The sequence below is a fragment of the Pseudopipra pipra genome, chromosome 1 (assembly GCF_036250125.1).
Source record: "Pseudopipra pipra isolate bDixPip1 chromosome 1, bDixPip1.hap1, whole genome shotgun sequence".
Classification (NCBI taxonomy): domain Eukaryota; kingdom Metazoa; phylum Chordata; class Aves; order Passeriformes; family Pipridae; genus Pseudopipra; species Pseudopipra pipra.
This window is the reverse complement of record NC_087549.1, coordinates 4,433,964-4,452,536: the sequence shown is the minus strand read 5'-3', so window position 1 is coordinate 4,452,536 and position 18,573 is coordinate 4,433,964. Positions and strand designations below refer to the sequence as shown.

Sequence of the window (18,573 nt, the reverse complement as noted above, 5' to 3'; positions counted from 1 at the left end):
GCCTCAAAACAGACTCTTTCACACACCAGTATAACCACAGCAATGCAGAGCATTTCATACAGATGCACCTACAAGGGGTTTAGACAAGGCTTAGCACAACTGCCCAGCAGTGAAAAGCAGAAAAGGGGATCTGAACACAACATTACGCTGTGATATTCCATTCAGCTTGAGGGTATAAGCAAGCTTTATGATGAGGTCATAAAGCAATTTTTACACTGAATTTATGAGCTCATTGTACAGTCATTTCCAGAAGCCAGGGGCCGGTTTATTAGAAGACAGCCTGCGGCAAAATTGAAAACGGAGATTGCAGAGAAGTTCGACTGCAATCCTGGCAATATCCGAGGCTGAGGCACGAAAATTGTAAGGCAAACAAGTAGGGAGGGAACATTTAAGTACGAGACTTATAAATATCTGAACAAGGACATTTCAGAATCAGCAACATGAGAAGCATTGATTTACATTAATTTTCATTTGCAGAATTTCACTTTTATTTGAAGACAAGCTTATGCACACCAAGCAGGATTGAAAAATAACTGCTACTCCTGAATATTCACACCAGACACCTATTGCTAAATCATGAATAAATGACAGAGAGCATTTTCACCACATATACAAATTGTTTAAGGCCAGTCTTATTTCTTAACTGAAAAACTCCCACTTGCTTCTTACATTAGTTCTTGTCAAACCACCCTAATTGGCATCAGTATCACAAGATAAACCTTCAAACACAGCCCAGCAATCATCCCAAAAGGCACCGGGAGGGACACAGGCAACAGCCCAAAAGTGCTGAATTGTTCTGCGGCAAGAGCGAGGAGCTGAAGGATCTTTTAAAGAGGTTGTAGGGAACTCAAAAAGATTCATAAATATCAAATATTTTGAGACTCAGGGTCAAAGGGAACCTTGGATGATCTCTCATGTACCTCTCCCAGCTCGCTTCATTTCAGACGACAATGTTCTAACTGAGCAAAAGCATTTGACAATGAACACACGTTCATAAATTCCTCAGAACACAGCCAAGAAAACTGGACCACAACCCATTCCAATTGTATCTTTAAATGCTTAATTGACTGGATTGTTTACAATAACTGTCTGATTCTAAGATTTGGAATTTATCTAGCTTTTATTTTATACTACTGGTGGTTCTTACATTGCTTCCTACTACAGAGCCCTGTCAGAACAGAGAGAAGTCACAAGTAGAAACAAACAGTATTACAGAGAAGGAGTAAACAGCAGGGGAAAAGCTGGATAAACCACAGTATCAGAGAATTAGTGGGTCAGGTGTAATGCAGTCACCAAAAGAGACAAATGTATCTCTTCAGTTATGACAGGTATTTTTTTCTGGTCATTTGCCCACTACTCACTATGGCCATGTACACAGAGACTTAAATATGTGGATAGTCCAGTGAATCAAAAAACACTTCTAAGATCAAAACTAAATAGTTTTGAACTCCAGAGGTATTTTTTATCCAAGTAGATCAAATCACTGGTTTACAGTAGTTTAACTGGGACAAAGTTATTATTTATGAAAGTATTAATGTGGTAAACAGAAGGGGAAGCTACAGAAATGGACATTTGTTAAAATGGAATGATCCACAATAGTAAATTACAGATAGTGATAACTCACTGTGGTTTTCTCTCTCCCATCTACCAATCTTCTAAATATTGGAAAAATATAAATCATGTTTTTCCTATCATGGCTGTTGTCCTCAAATAAATCATCGCAATGATAATAATTTAAGTAATTAAAAATTTAATTTTGTAGACTTCCTCCAGAACTTTATCCTGTTGGCTGTTTAAATACCCAGATTTTTATTTTTCCCGTTCTATAAATCATCTCCTCTGGGTGCTGTACATCAGTCACACACACTGGGCTCAGCACTCAGATCATTCACTCACCGAAGAACCACTGGATGATATTGGAGAGTGTATTGTCTACTGACATAATTCTGATCACCTGCACAGTCCTTCCATCACAAAATACCAGTTAATTAAACCAAAATTCATTCATACTAACAGGATCCAGCATTTGCATTCCCACCACAGTGTTTTACTACACACTGTTAAAACCCAAGTTTTTGCTTTACAGCCCCCCAACATCCTTGTAGTACCATCACATGGATCACTGGGAACCTGCAATTTTTTGGTTGCCAGGACAACTGGCTGACAAGCAAAAAGTGAACCAAAAGGTGCTTTTTTTTCATGTATTTGCTGCAAAGTTCTGCATTTCTATATTTTTAGTCCTCTTTTGGAATAATATTCCCCTTGCTGCCATCTCTCAGAAGTGTCTATAGGTCAGACATTCTGCACAAAGTTCTAAACTTAAACATCAATGCTGGGCATTTTACCCACTTAAATATCAGACTGTTTCCTCAGTCCTGCTGATTTACATTTATAAACAATTAGGAAATACCCTGCTATGTCATAAAATGCAAGGAAAGGCTTTATTAATTTTTGAACATCTTTCCAGTGCTGCAATCCTGCTTTGTGTGCTGCAGAATCAAATGATGATGGATTGGCAGTGCTAATAGTCCGAGAGTAACGTCGCTTAAAAATAATAGTTTTACCTGTTTATTGATCAGTAGAACTGTAAATAATCAATGTAAATAAGTATGAAGCTAAACATTTCATTGCTCAAAACAACAAGTTTACACCTTCGAGAGGTAAGAAGAGGTGAGATCTTCAAGAGAAAAGCAAAGAGGAGCTTTAGTCCAGGGCAGCCTCTCTGTAAGCACAGTGCAGCTTCCACCCACACAAGTGTCCTTTCATCCTGCTACTTTTATTTACTTTTCCTTTGACTGTCTCAACTATTCTCTTTTATTACTTACACGAACATCACTAAAAGGCCAAGAAAATGCTAAGAAACCCAAGGATTCACACAGAAGCACCTTCCTACAGAGTAAATAGCACGAGAAAGCCACATGAGATGAACTGACAAGTTCCCTGAGTACACCACACTGATAACCAGCTCTGCAATTTCCACTGCTGGCCTCATCTTTCTTCACCTCTTTTGTTTGTTTGTTCCAATAAAACAATCCAAATACAGAACACCAAGCTATGCTGAAAAAAAAAAACCACACACACACACACAAAAAACTCAAAGGGAAATATTTATGAGACAAGGAAAGCTTTCTTTTTTAATCACACAACACGCCACTTCACAGTACGATGGAAACCACAGCTTTCCTCAGTTTGATGTCATCCCCTTACCTTCACGTGACTGAAGTCACCAACTTTGCTGCTTTCCTGTGGATTCAGAGCTTTAGTCTCCACTCTTGGTTTGACAACCTGCCGAAAAGGGCTGGAGAGAGGAAGTCCAGTAACACTGATTCCATCTGGAAACAGAATAAATGGAATTACTTTGGCTTGTCTAATGCCATGTTTTGTTCCAATGAATCTATATTTGTATTATCAAAGGGAGAGAAAAGACACAGAAAGTAATATTAACAAAAAACAGGCAAACCAAAGATTATTTTGTTGTTTTTTCCCTAGAAGCCAAAAATAATCAAACAAGAATACACCAAAAATTCAAGGAAGATCACAGGAAAGGATGGCAACAGCATTTGAAATATCACAACAGAGATGTCGGAGTTACTAATATAAAATTAGTTTTAACATTTACAATATTAAAATAAAAGAAAGACATTGTGGTTTTCCATGGCAGTACCCGCTCAGCTGCTTAGGATCTTTAAACTCATTTCCGGTATGAGGATTCCTTTTTCAAGTATATATTGTGGAAAATAACAGAAAATAGAGAAGTCATGTTTCTGTACACCTGCTGATGCAAAAATAAATGAAATATTCCTCACATATAATAAAGCCAGAACTAAGGTTTACACTGAAAAAGTCAACAAAAAGCTTAACAGGAATGGGTGTCCTTAGAGGAATGTCCTCAGTTTGGTATTTACTATCAGTCTGGGTACCGGCAGATAGTAAAGTAATAAGAGACAACATAACTACTTAATAGGACCTGTTATTGCCAACAACCTTGTGTAACCTGAAGCTAAATAAAGACACAGCAGCATATTTGGGTTTCTCAATCCGACCAAGGCAACATTCTAAGCACAAACCATTAAAGTGTGTGAAAATTACTGCTGAATCAAAAGCGTCAGAATAACAGGAAAATCAAAATAAGGAAGCCTTAACATACAGTAAAACCAGATTCACTGTTTTTTACTATTTAGATTTGCTTCCAAAGTCCAGAAAGGAGCAGAACTTTGTTGGTTTATGCTGTGCAGAGCAACTTCAATCAAAACCAAAAACTATCAAATACAAGAAAAATCGCAGCAGACACATATAGCTAAACATATGGGAAACACCAAATTATTACCCAAAACCCAAACATATTTCCTAAATCGCTCCTATCAAATTATATTTGCTAATGCCACATTCCAATTCCATGGCTGAACTCAGACCTGGGCATGTTGAGGATACATTCCTCAAAAGGAGAAACCAAAAGAACGAGATGGAGCATGAAATGGTTTTGCTTCATTAAAATCCAACTTCACACGTATCCAGATACGAAAACAAAGGCAGTGCTCCCATATTCTTTTACTTCCAGATTCCTTCACTAACTAGTTTTAAAATGCACCTTAGCACTGAATATCCTCTGGTATCAGTTCCTGGGGGAGAGCAGGACAGGCAGGTGAGAACACCGTGCCCATGCTATGGCAGCATTACTGTGAATTTTGCATGGAATAGTAGGTTTTTTCTAACTTGCACAAGAATTAAGGCACCAAACCCCTCCTCAGCATCCTTTAAAAGCCAACTGATATTAAAGCAAACATACTTATTAATAAAGCCTAAGATTCGAGGCGATAATAATACACTGAAAGGTTCAACACAGGTTGCCAACAAAACTCATCATAAATACATTTGATTGCAGGCTTTGAAATCCAGTTCTTTTTAATGAAAATTAAAAGTTTTAATGGAGGAAAAATATTCTTTTCTTGATGAATGATTTTCACTAGTTCTATATTTAGAAGAAAAATTGACACTGATTGGTGCATAAAATTGCAAATTAAAACATGAAAAGAACGAAGCATGAAAAACTGCATGGCATTACTCAGATTTTCCATTTTTATAAGGCATGAGCTTTCTTTTCTTTGAGAAAGGAATAGATAATACCTAAAAGAACATCACAGCCATACAACTAATGCCTTTCTTAATTACTTCATCTTTTAAAACTCCAGTTTATTTTCATTTTCTATGTGGAAAAAAGAAGACAATAGTTTAAACATTTTCTCTAGGAAGAAGAAATTTTGAATCTCTAAATTGTACCTGAAAAAGGAGATTTTATAGCAAAGGAGACATTTATGCTGCTTCAGGATGAAAGGGAAGTCTAAGGTAACCACTGTAGTGATCAACTTTCTGTCTCAGTTCTGTGGCACTCACAGAACTTAATGATAGCAGAAGAAAACACAGAGCATCAATGAAACAGTTCACCAGAAGTTTTAAATTATTGATACTTGCATTTTTTGAGACTTCATAAGTTTTATTTTCTCTCATGAAGTTTAAAGAGATGAAGATGCTGAATCCCCCACAGTTTTCTTTCGTTCATCCCTACTGCTAAACAGCTTGAGCAGCCTTGTACTATAAAAAGAATAATTGTCTTTCTACTCTGTCCAGAAATTTTCCTAATTTCTAGAATCCGCATTGAATATTTCCATGGTAACAGCACATGACCAACACTTTTTCCATGGTAACTGCAAAAACACAGTTTGCCTTTCCAAAATCCCAGTCACTGCTGTCACAACAGAGCAAAATCTCTTACTGGCATTTCCTCTCTCCTCTCAAATGTTAAGTAAATTGTCAATTTAACTTCATTAGCCACTTTCCCAGCACGCTGCGCAGAAGAATCCCACACAACTTCATATTTGAATGAGGGAAAGTGCATTCAGGGAGTTAAACATGTAGATCTACAACCCATTGACTAAGCACTGATGGAAGAGGTGGCAGGGGACAGCTCCTGTTCCATGGAATGCTGTGCTGTACAACAACCAGTGGCCTGATCCAGGTGACAAAATCAAAAACACTTTTCAAAAGGTGCATCACAACTACAGTGGTCTCAAACTCCAAGGAAACATTTAAAAAGTGTTCCACTGATGCCAGGACACCAGAGAAGTTTGGATTCCGAGGCAGTCTACAGGTAACTGGCAATACAATGTCACACAAGATGGAAAACAGCAGAACATTTTAGGTTGAACTGCTGCTTCTTTCCAGAAGAACTTCATACAATCCAACAGCAGCACAGGGACCCCGAGGGGTGCAGGACAAGGAGGAATCACAGAATGAATTAAATTGGAAAAGGCCTCTGAGTTCACAGAGTCCAACCTATGACTGAACACCACCACGTCAACTAGACCAGAACACCAAGTGCCACATCTTTCCCTAAACACCTCCAGGGACAGTGAGTCCACCACCTCTCTGGGCAGCCCATTCCAAGGAGAGCAGGAGGGGCTGCAGGTCTAGAGCAGGGATCCCCTCCAGTAGCCCTGGAGAGACCCTGCTGGAGCAGGGATCCTCCAGCAGCCCGGGGGATATTCCCTGTGAGAGCTGTGGCTTCTTAAGGACCCTTCCAACCCAACCATTCTGTGATTCTATGTCAGAGCTTTTGGAAAACACACAGCTTGATCATAACATATGAAAACTAAATGTCCCCTCAACCCATTTGTTTATTTTGTCAATCCATTGCCTGATAGAAATTTCAAAACAAGAAGTCTCTTGGTAGGCAACATCTCATAAGAACACTGTAACAGCTTTGAAGTGCTTTAAACATGCGGAACAAGAGAAAAAAAAACAACTCGAGACAGGAGACAGACTCCGCTTGCTGAACTTGAATATGCCTTTTTTTCCTTTCTTAGAAAAAGAGAATTATATTCCGCTAAAAGTAGGCAGAGTTCTAGAAACTTGCTTTCTGCAGTGACAAAGAAGGGGGTAGCACAAGGGCAGACAGAGTTCAGGCAATGGAATCCATTTCACCCTTTATGCTGTGGGTGGGCATTGAGATGCAGCTCTTCCCACGCTCAGAAACATCCTTAGGACTATGACAGGAGAGTCCACAGGTAGCAGCACCCAGGCAAAGTTACTGGGAATGCATCAGCTCCCTGGCTCCCAGGAGCAGGGCACAGACAAAATGTCCATTACCTCTGAAGACAACAATTAACAATAACAAATGCACTGTCAGTAAGGATAAGTAAGCGAACTAAAACTGGAAGTTCAGTTTAGAATAAGGGTGAATGCATGAAAATGAAGTGTAAAGAAATTCATAATAAAGCCTAGAGATTATTTATGCAGACTTCATTAGATGCTAAAAGTGCCTCAGCAAGGGAACAGCATAACAGGCTGGGAGGTCTATGCCTATATGTGCCAATAATCAATTTATCGCTCTCTGACTCGTGTTGTTAAGATTTGAGGACTGAAACACCATCTCTCTACATATCTGTCGAGTGGTTCGTACAACTGATACAGGTTGAAGTCCTATGGCACTTATATATTGTTAAAAAAAACCCAGCCTGTATCAGTGAAATTATGAGACAAGATTATTCATCTAGATTAAAAGGCAGTTGGAAGAGAAGAAGGTACCTTAATCTTCTGTAAGTACTAAAGCTGAAATTCAAGAAGAATTCTGTAGGAAAAGTTCTCAAAAATTAAGAATTATTTTTGAGGTTACACAGTGATGAATTTATGGAGGACACAAAAGTGTTTGTAGTTAACAAACCAAAACAAAAGGAAAAAAAACCTCATTTACTCAAATGAACAGTACAACCAAACTGACATCTTCAAACTGCAGAGCCAAAAAACCTTCTTAGAAATGAAGTCACTTCAAAAGATTATTCTGAATTATTAAATGCTAAAAGGTAACCAAGCATAGTAACGTGGAAATGATAATACTGAAACATCTCCTAGGACTTCCATCATCACCATCATCAGCGATACCATTATCCTAATGGAGTCCTCCAGGCTACTCAGTTTCTCAGAAGACCCATCAAGAGTCATTTAAATTCCAAAGCAGGTACCTTTGAAACAGGGAAATATATTGTCTATAAGCTGTATATGTGCAGGAACATTCTGAAGTGGATAAAATCTGGCCATTTAAGCAGAAAAGCACCAAAGTGAGTATGAAACATGCAGTGGTCTTGCATAACAATATGAAAAAATATTCAAGATCGGTGTTTTTAGAAATACGCTATTATTTCTCTGCAACCTTTTTTCCCCAGAGAAAGGAAGGAGAGACCTAAGGCATAGATTTACTTCTCTCTCAACATGTAATTAATTAGTTCCTTTGATGAGTTTATGAATTTAAATACCCTCACACCTGTCTTTAGGTTCCCTATACACAGAATAAATGAACCTTAGCATTTTACATAATGAAGTACTCATTGTAGATTAATTCATTAACTTTGGAAAACATTATCCCCATGTAGCAGGAGCTTTTTTAAAAGCCTGCTTCCTACTAACAAGTTACTGTGTATAAAGCAATCCAGAAAGAGCAGCTTTTGTTCTCATCCCTTTCAGCATCAGGGAAATGCTGGATTTCAGAAATTAAGGTATAATAACTGGGAAGGAGAATCCATCATGCTCATAAGATGAGTATCCTGTTGACCTCTTCAGGACACCTTAGCAGGTGACACAGACCTTACTGCTCCCCAGGCCTGGCTGTACCAAGCAGACTAAGTGTTTCCTCCTTGTCTTATGCAGTGCAACAACCTCAGAATCAAATTAAATACACATACTGATCTTCCTGGCCAGAGGACCAAGGACATACATAAAAGGAACCCTGAAGCACCCAGCTGAGGGACAAGAGATCCAAAACTTCATTAGCATTTTTAGCAAACAGCTCTCCTGCATGGATCCGCTAAATCTTGGTCAACTGGCTTCAAGACAGAGTCACAGAATCATTAAGGTTGGAAAAGATCTCCAGGATTATCAAGTCCAACCATCAACCCAGCACCACCACCATGTTCACCACTAAACCATGTCCCCGTATTAACATGGGTTTTTTGAACACTTTCAGAGATGGTGATTCCACCACCATCCTTGGCAGCCTCTTCCAATGCTTTCCAACCCTTTCAGTGAAGAAATGTCTCCCAATATCCAATCTAAACCTCCCCTGGTACAACTTCAGCCCGTTTCCTCTCATGCCATCTCTTGTTACCTGGGAGAAGAGAATGACCCTGGCTCATTACAACCTCCTTTCAGGTAGTTGTAGGGAGCCATAAGGTCTCCCCTGAGCCTCCTCTTCTCCAGGCTAAACATGCCCAGCTCCTTCAGCAGCTCCTCATCAGACTTGTGCTCCAGAGCCTTCCCCAGCTCCACTGCCTTTCTCTGGACACACTCCAGCACCTCAATGTCTTTCTTGTAGTGAAGAACCTGATCTTCTTAATCCTAATTAATGAAGTGTCTCTAGAACACCTGCCCATCTCTTCCAAGCACTTGCAAAGTCATTAATTCCAAAGACAATAAGCCAAGGCAACTCAGGCTGTGACATGAACCCTAAAGGATGGCTTTAATGGGAAGTACATTCTTCTGCAGTATATATGGCATGTTATTGGGCTGTATTTGCACAAACCCAATTCCCAGCATGGAAACCTATCCAACCCAGACATGACTGCTAGCATCTTACAAAACTTAATGACTGGGCAATAAAATGTCAAATGAAATTCAGCATAAATAAACGGGGAAAAACAATCCTGAACTCACATGTGCAATAAGAGGCTCTCAGCATATCATTACTGTTCAGGAGCAAGATCTTGGAGCTATGATTCACAGATTCATGAATCTCTCAACTCCATGTTCAGCACCAGTCAAAAAAATAAATGACAAATTGTGCATTACTGCGTGATTATAAGGAAAGTAATATAAAGCAAAACAAAGAGCATCATTAGGTCACTACAGAAATACATAGATCACCTTTCAAACAGTGTGTACAGCCTTCCTCAAGCACACAGAGCTGAGAGAGCTCAAAAGGCTGATGTGTGGAATAGTTTCCATAAAAGTAACAACTAAGCCATTAGGAATCTCCAGCCTGCTGTGACAATAACCTCAGGAAATGTATAAAATCATGATTGCAGGTACAATGTTTAGAATATGCACTGTTACCTCTTTCATGCAGTACAAAAACCTGGGGATACAAGGACACCAGTGAGTGCAAAGCTGCTAAAAAGTTAATTTATCTGTGATTCTTCTTGCCACGGCACGTTGTACAGTGCTGATGGGAAGAATGAAGAACTTTAGGAAAGAGAAACCCACTAAGGATGACTAACAGTGCCTAAAACCAGAGAAACCATATTCGGCTCTGGAAGTTCCAGAGCTACCAACAGTTGGAGTCCAAAAGCCTAAAGGCAAGCAGTGTGTATGTGCACAATTTAAAGGAAAGCAGTGTGTATGTGCACAATTTAAAGGAAAGCAGTGTCTATGTGCACAATTTAAAGGAAAGCAGTGTGTATGTGCACAATTTAAAGGAAAGCAGTGTCTATGTGCACAATTTAAAGGAAAGCAGTGTGTATGTGCACAGTGTAAAGGCAAGCAGTGTGTATGTGCACAATTTAAAGGCAAGCAGTGTGTATGTGCACAATTTAAAGGCAAGCAGTGTGTATGTGCACAATTTAAAGGAAAGCAGTGTCTATGTGCACAATTTAAAGGAAAGCAGTGTGTATGTGCACAATTTAAAGGAAAGCAGTGTCTATGTGCACAATTTAAAGGAAAGCAGTGTGTATGTGCACAATTTAAAGGAAAGCAGTGTCTATGTGCACAATTTAAAGGAAAGCAGTGTGTATGTGCACAGTGTAAAGGCAAGCAGTGTGTATGTGCACAATTTAAAGGCAAGCAGTGCGTATGTGCACAATTTAAAGGCAAGCAGTGTGTATGTGCACAATTTAAAGGCAAGCAGTGTGTATGTGCACAATTTAAAGGAAAGCAGTGTCTATGTGCACAATTTAAAGGCAAGCAGTGTGTATGTGCACAATGTAAAGGCAAGTAGTGTGTATGTGCACAATTTAAAGGAAAGCAGTGTGTACGTGCACAGCTTTCCCTGTATTCTCCCACAGGCATCTGCTGTCAGCCAGTATCACAGCCAGGATATTGGACTGGATGGCCATTGATCTGATCCTGCACAGCCACTCATGTGGTTTTGTTTCCTTTAATCTAGAAAAACATCCAACATTTTTCTTTATGAGACAGTATAGCATCAACACACTCGAATTAGATCAGCAATTTTGATTGATAACTTAGTTTACTTTCCAATTGGATAAGTGTATCATCAGAAGCATCAGTAATCTATCCCTTCTGTACTATGTCCTGATTACAAACAGTGTAAAAGGAAACAATTTCAGCAGCAAATGAAAAGAGATGAAAGTAACAGATGCCCTGCTAAGGGCATTACTTTTAAGAGACAAAAGTATTTTGATCATCATTGCAAATGTGGTTGGTCTTCAAAAGAAAAAGGTACCACAGCTACCTTATGATTAAAAGTCATGTCATAGTTGCCATTGATTTTTCTGGCTCTTTACTGTTTTTCACATCAGGCTCCTACCCACCTCTATAGAAAGTATAGCATTTGTGACATTAAAAGCAATACATAAAAAATAAAGTAGCAGCTAAATTGTCAATATACTTAGCATATGTAATAACACTTCCAAAGCACACAGAGCACAGAGCACCCACAGACACCAAAGTTCTAACAAAACACTGACAGATTCTACTCCTTTATCATCACTGAACGAGGAAAGGCTGAATTGCTTCCAGGCTTCAGTTACACAACCTTTCAGAGAAGCAGGAGGCAGAAATAATAAGGTAAAAAAGTTCAAAGATTTTGTTCATATATGGTCTCGTAAGAGCTGGATACAGGCAAACAACAGAGGCCCAAATGCATATCCCAAATCCCAAATCCCACAACCGCTCGGTGTAAATACAAGAAGAGTGTTATCTCCTCCTCCTCCAGCATTTGTCTGTATGTTATTTCTTCTGAAAAACTGCTGGGCAAGTCCAGCTCTAGAGGTTTTTAGAGATTGGGCAAATGAAGGACATATTAAATATATATCTGTATGTATGTATATATATGTGTGTGTATACATATATATACATATATAAAGCTTTTATGGAAGGGCATTTCCTGTCAAGGGTTTTTTCTCAAAGCCTCGTTTCCTTGGCCCCTCTCTTTTCACAATATCAGGGTGTGCTCTTCCTCCACTATCAGCTTTTTCAAAAGGTTCTAAAGTAAACCTTAGTGTAGCAACACTGTGGGGTTTGTGCAGCTAAGTCCTAAAATATTTTTAGGATTTTTTTTTATTTTACAGCAGGGAAGTTTCAAAAACAAAGAAGCCTTTTAATCATTACTAGCAATTAATATAATTTCTGTCTAAATGCATTTGCAGGATAACTCACAGAAATCAGTCCTATTCAACCTGAATAAGCTCTGCATGTAATTATGTTGATTTTTCCTATACTGAAAAAATTTATTTTTTTAAAATCACTTATAATGGTAATACATACCTGCAATTGGATCCTGGGAAAAAATCCAAATACTAATGATAATTTTTTTTTTTAAATATAGGAATATCTTGTTTTGTAAAGTTAATTTAATCAGTGCAAATATATCAGGCAATTGAAAAAATACAGAGAACAATTACTTCAGTGAGACAGTGCATTTATCATAAAAAGGAAATCCTTATTACAAGTATCTGGTAATTGTAATTCCAAATAACTCTAATACAAGCAAACACTGAGGCTTTTTTTAATTCAAAATAAGTTTAAGCACATGAGACTTTCTCTACAGTACAAATATTAGAGGAATTATGCCCTACACTTCAGCATGTCACCTCTGACAAAACCACATTCAGCAACAACCAAGAATTCTTCAAATTCTGGATAACTAAATAATCAACCCACTGTTATTTCTCTTTAAAGCCCACTAATATTTGTAAATTATTTTTCTTTGTCTTCACGAGGCAAGGATACAAAGAGACATCAAAAACACTCTGTCAAGAAAGATTTAAAAAGATAGCAGGGCAAGGCCTCGTGGTGGGAAAGTCAGGTCAGACTGTGATGCCCAGAGCTGTCACAAAAATTTCCTCTTCAATCCCTACAGCTCAGCAAAGGGTTGTCTTTGCATTACAAGACACAAATATACAAACACACAGCACTGAAGGCACAGCAATCAGAGAAGTGTTTCCCAGAAGTACAAAACACCATCCTAAACAAGGAGAAATTAAAAACTCACCATCACTGAGATCTTGCAGAAGGTTTTCTTGGCATGAAAAGTCCAGCTTCACTTTAATGTTTACAGTGAATGTTGCAATCTTTCCAGGTTTCAGAGGGAACTGGGAGAGGGTATCTTCTAGATTCCAACTCAGGAACTCCCCATACAGCTTCTCTGCATCAAAATAAGGAAATATTTCATGAACATAACCCCTCCATTAAGGAAGTTGCAGTTTAGAACTGTTGTAAAGAGTATTAATGTTGTCACCTTCTGCTTAAAATATTCAGAATAGAAGTATTAAAAATTAATGTAACACTAGAAAGACAGAGAAGTTACTGGGTACTGACACTGAAGTGGAAGCACGTAGATCACAAAGCTCAAAACATGAATTTGAGTGAAGATCACTACCAGAAAAAAAACACTGCACAATAGGCACCATTAAATATACACTTCAAATGCAGCCTGAAGGGGTGCTAAAAGTTCATGTAGTTTTGAATCATACAGACTTGAACCCAGGAAGTGTCACATCAGTGCAGAGAACATTTCATCAAAATATTACACCAAACTAAATCAGTTAAATTTCTGAAGTCCCTGTAACATCATTATTTAGTTACTTATTGAGCAATGGAGAGGTTTAAAAAGCCTATTTGTTTTAATTTTTTTTTATAAAGTCCTTTCTTAAAGCTGAGAAGTATAAAGTACACAAGATCCAAACATGAAGGTGCTGCCAGACAGGATTAATCTGTTTTAAAAGATATTTGTTTAACGAATTATTTATCACTGGTCTATATCAGATGGGGCATCTGTAATTATCAGCTCCTCTCTCCTAAGCCCGACACAATATGAGGAAAAAACCCCAATATTTACTGTTCATCAATACTGGGTGGGGGCTTCTGTTCTGGCCAGGGTCAACTACCCCATCCATAAATTCATTAATATTTGCAAGACCATGCAACGCTAAACACTACAAAAAGAAGTTTATTAAAACATAAAAGAAGCATGATGGTTTGACTGGGAGAATCCTAAAACTATATTTATTAATTTATTGTAGCAAAGCATACTATCTGCAATGTACACTGGAGAATTCTTCTAAAGGCTCAATTAAACACCATTTGAGCACAGCTTTGCAAAACAGGGACCACTGAAAGTCACACAGTTCATCTCTACTTCATCCCAGGCTACTGGATTTAAGGGCACGTTGATCTGAGGCATCTCAGAACCTTTCCAAAACCATCACTTAAAATCCATGTGTGAGAAAACAGGGTGGGCAGACTGCCCAAACAACTACAACCTAGAACAAAGGATGTCTGAAAAAAAGAAATTAGAATTCCAAATTATGTTGATTTGCTCAGAAACAACTGTCCCCCTTCTAGGGAAGGAGGGGAAAAAAAAGAGAATATTTTTTCATTAACTACCTAAACAACAACAGCCTTGCCTGAAATATATTTTTCTCACAGACCATCAGGTGTTGTCTTGTGCCTTTTCACATCAAATCAATAGTACAGACTTCCTTATAAGGACAAAGATGAGGTAAAAATAAAAAATCCTAATAATTGTGTCCCTAAAGTCACCTCCATCTCATCTAATGATTTAGCTGTAACGATATCACTGTTCTGATTTTCTTCTATTTTCAAGAAAAAAAAGGGGCTTAGTAAGTACAATAATCTCTACACCCTTTTCCTGACAAGTAGAAAACCAATATACTGAAGGAATGTTTTCCCTCAGCATGAAAAATGAAGGACATATCCCAAGCACTTGAGCACCAAACTGTTTCCAAAATGTGTTTTCATTAACTAGATTTATTTGAAGATACTACAAGTAAAAAGACTTTTGAAGTGAGAATAGCCCTTGCAGATACTCTCTAATTAACACCTGTAATTACAACAGAAGATCTAAATGCCTGAGCCAAAAGTTAAGCTGCAGAGAACGATCTTGTTTAGGTTTATCTGACACTAGTTTACAGTTTAATAATGTTCACCTTGTTCAGGAATCATTATTACAGTAAATTATACTTTGGTTTCAGGTCTTTCAGTTCAGTGTGAGACTAATTTGAGGCAAGCCTGCATTCAGTTCTTTCTCGAGTCTCAAACTTGTGCTTAGCAAACACCTGATGATACAAGCAATTGTTAGAGCTTATTTCATCATTTTACTGGATACTAAATCACTAAAATTGTAACAAATACCATATAACAGCTTACCCACAACCCAATTTTAGCCTACTCTAAGCCAATCTACCTCTTAATAGATTTTAAAGTCTGCCAAAAAAAAAAATAATAATCCACTCTGACATTTTGCATAGAGAAACTAAATAGAAAGGTCTTTTGAAATCCCAAGAACCTCAATTCCTCAATTCTTTTCAATCTTAAGCCCCCTGGTAAATCTGGCTTTTTGCACCTCAAAATAACTATCAGTTCTGAATGCACAGGCATTGGCATTTATACATCTTAACTTCCCCAAGACCTGGTAGACAGCAATGAACCTGCAGGACTTGTTACATTCTTCACAATGTAAATGTATCCAGCAGAGTTTCCTCTTGAAAATTAGCAACTATCCCTAACAGGAGGGAAAAAATGCTCTAAATTCATGAACCACTTGCTCTAACAAGTGGAAAAAAGAGTTAGTAAGAATCATGCAAGATCCTGATCTCAGTCAGTCGGTGGGGGCAGAGAGGAAAAGACTTGAGCTGGGAAACCCAGACAGTGAAAGCAGGGCAGCTGGATGGGGCTGGATTACCCACACTCCTTGTCCTGCCTTCATAAGGATGTTTGGACTGACTGGACAAAAGCCTTGCTTGCATTCACCACTCTCCATGGAACACAACCCCACTCCAATTTGAGTTTATTTTCTTTAGCAAAAAAAAGGTAAATAGATCTATTCCAGGATATTCACAGTTCTTCAAATGGGTTGCCTGGACCTCAGAGCAGATTTTCATTTATGGTCTGGTACAGCAGAACAGCTGAGGCTGCGGGTAGATGTGTTCAAAGACCATAGGAAGAATACAGGTGAACTTATTTCTCTATTTAAATTCCAGAGGTCAGTCACTTCTAAGAAAGGTCAGTGAGGTTTTCCTTCCCGATTCAGGCTCATTCAGCATGTGCAGCTGGTCTAAAGCTAAGAATGCCTGGTGTGCTCTTCTCAGGGCCTCAAGATGAAAACATCAGTGTTACATTTGCCCCTGAATGGATCAAATAGTTGGGTTCTCAAAGCCTTTGGACTGCACTCCCTAATTGAGACATAACAAGCCTCTGACAAGAGTTGACTGGAGCCAAAGGGTGGGAAAGGTATCCAGCTTTGCATGTCATCTTACAAAAAAAGGGATTGAACTGCTGAGGGACAATACAAGGTAACACAGAGTTCACCTTGACAGCGTGTATGTGTGATGTCCAACCCACAGACACCACAGCCTGGCAGACTGAGTGGTGCAATGAGACACTAAGAGCCATGACAGACGTGTCCATTGTGGCAGCATGACAAGTCCCTTTTGCTGATGTGCCTCAGGACCTGCTCCAATAACACACAGTTGCTAAAGGACTCAAAAACCCTGTGATGTCCTCTCTGAACTGCACAGGGTGAGCTGCGAGTTCTGCTCATTTATCTGAGGGCCAGAGTGGAAAACCCAGAGAACTGAACCTGAAAGTAACAGAAGAGAGGGAAGTAGGGGAAACCAAGTGTGAAAGTCTGATCTCCAGAGGTTCTCATTAGCAAAACACCACTGAAAACAATGCCAGAAAAGTCGGCTTCCTCCAGAAAAGCGACTGACTGTAACAGCTAACATAACAAATGAAGGAGGTCAGGTCACTAATCCCATCCAGTAATTCCAAAAACAACAAAACAGAATATTTGCTATTTTGCAGCATTCATCTTTGTGCTAAAAGTTGTGGCCCCAGAAAGAAGGTAGGGAAATGGAAGGCAGGCAGGCAGGCCTGCAGCAGCTGCCAGAGATTTACGAGGAACTGCCAAGACTGAAAGAACCAAAGCAAATCAGGTGAAACAAGGGATGACTGAAAGCTCTTTTTATTTGGCTGAAATCAGACAATTTCTCATGGGCTCCCAAGGTGGCAGGCAAGCCATGGTCAGGCAGATGAAAGGGTCTAACAGCTCTCAAGATCTTGAGCAGCTTAAATCACAGGCACATTTCAGCTGAGGACTAGTAAAGAATATCCAAGAGAAAACTTCTTAATGTACTACGGACAGTCCATAAGTGTCTGCATATGCTCCCAACTTCATGTGTGGTATCAGGAGTTTGTGTTGCTATCAGAGATGGTTTAATGTTGTACCTCCATTAGTTCCATGCATGTAGCATTCACTGACCAAAAGCAGCTGCTGATGCTACAAATCTTTTGTTCCCTGTTCATCACCAGAATCCCATGTCACTGTACAATGTTTTGTACCAATTTATGATCATAACTAAAATGGAACAGAGCCCATGAAAAAAGGCAAAGGTCCATCCCCAACACATGAATGACACTGACCTGTTGGAATGAGTCCAGAGGAGGCCACTGGAGCCCCTCTGCTCTGGAGACAGGCTGGGAGAGCTGGGGCTCCTCAGCCTGGAGGAGAGAAGGCTCTGGGTAGATTTTAGAGCCCCTTCCAGTATCCAAGGGGATACAAGAGAGCTGGAGAGGAACTTTGAGGGCATGGAGTGACAGGACAAAGGGGAAGTGACAGGACAAAGGCTTCAAACTGACAGGGAGCAGGTTTAGATTGGATACTGGGAAGAAATTCTTTACAGGTGAGGGTTGTGAGGCCCTGGCATAGGTTGCCTGGAGGAGCTGCGGCTGCCCCATCCCTGGAAGTGTTTGAAGTCAGGCTGGATGGGGCTTGGAGCAACCTGGTCTAGTGGAAGGTGTCCCTGCCCATGGCAGAGGAGTTGGATCTTTTAAGTCCCCTCCCACCCAAAACCATGATTGATTCTATGATCCTCTGTAACACCTACATGCAATCACATTTGAAATAACATAATTATTACATGCTTAATGTGGACCATCAGTTCTTTGCCATGGACAGCCTTTTCCAGCACTTCATGCTGTACCCACAACACAATCGTGTAAAAAGTTACAGTTATTTCAGGCTGTATTTTCCTCCATTAACATGCCTCACCTCGAGCAGACAGTTCCAAATACAGGGGTGCATTTCACTTCTGTGAGACAGTGCAAAAAACTGAAGATTCTGCCTGACAGGACCTTGGATCAGCTAATCCCAAGTTCTGCTTTCAAAAGAAGGTTAAGATGATTTCCAGCGGTCCCTGCCCATATGGACATTTATGATTCTGATGGCAGAGTTCTCACACTCTCTGAACAAGTATCACTCAGTGCATCTCAAAACTCACTCTCATTTCTTTTTTTCTGAGACAGTGATTCAAGTGTTATGTATTTGAG

General features: G+C 39.2%; 1 protein-coding gene and 1 long non-coding RNA gene across 7 annotated transcripts in view; one reads left to right on the top strand and one right to left on the bottom strand.

Annotated features, from left to right (window-relative positions):
• Positions 1-18,573, bottom strand: part of TRAPPC9 (trafficking protein particle complex subunit 9) — a 461,153-nt gene that overhangs the window by 373,125 nt on the left and 69,455 nt on the right. For all 6 annotated transcript variants that reach the window (XM_064644132.1, XM_064644108.1, XM_064644094.1 and 3 more), the window contains 2 exons: positions 13,217-13,369; positions 3,208-3,332 (listed from right to left, as the gene is read on the bottom strand). In XM_064644132.1, coding sequence (XP_064500202.1) covers positions 3,208-3,332; positions 13,217-13,369 — 278 coding nt within the window. The remainder of the gene's footprint in view (positions 1-3,207; positions 3,333-13,216; positions 13,370-18,573) is intronic.
• On the top strand, positions 262-616 carry LOC135409101 (uncharacterized). The gene is made up of 2 exons (XR_010428021.1): positions 262-360; positions 478-616. It is a non-coding gene; the product is annotated as an uncharacterized LOC135409101 (long non-coding RNA).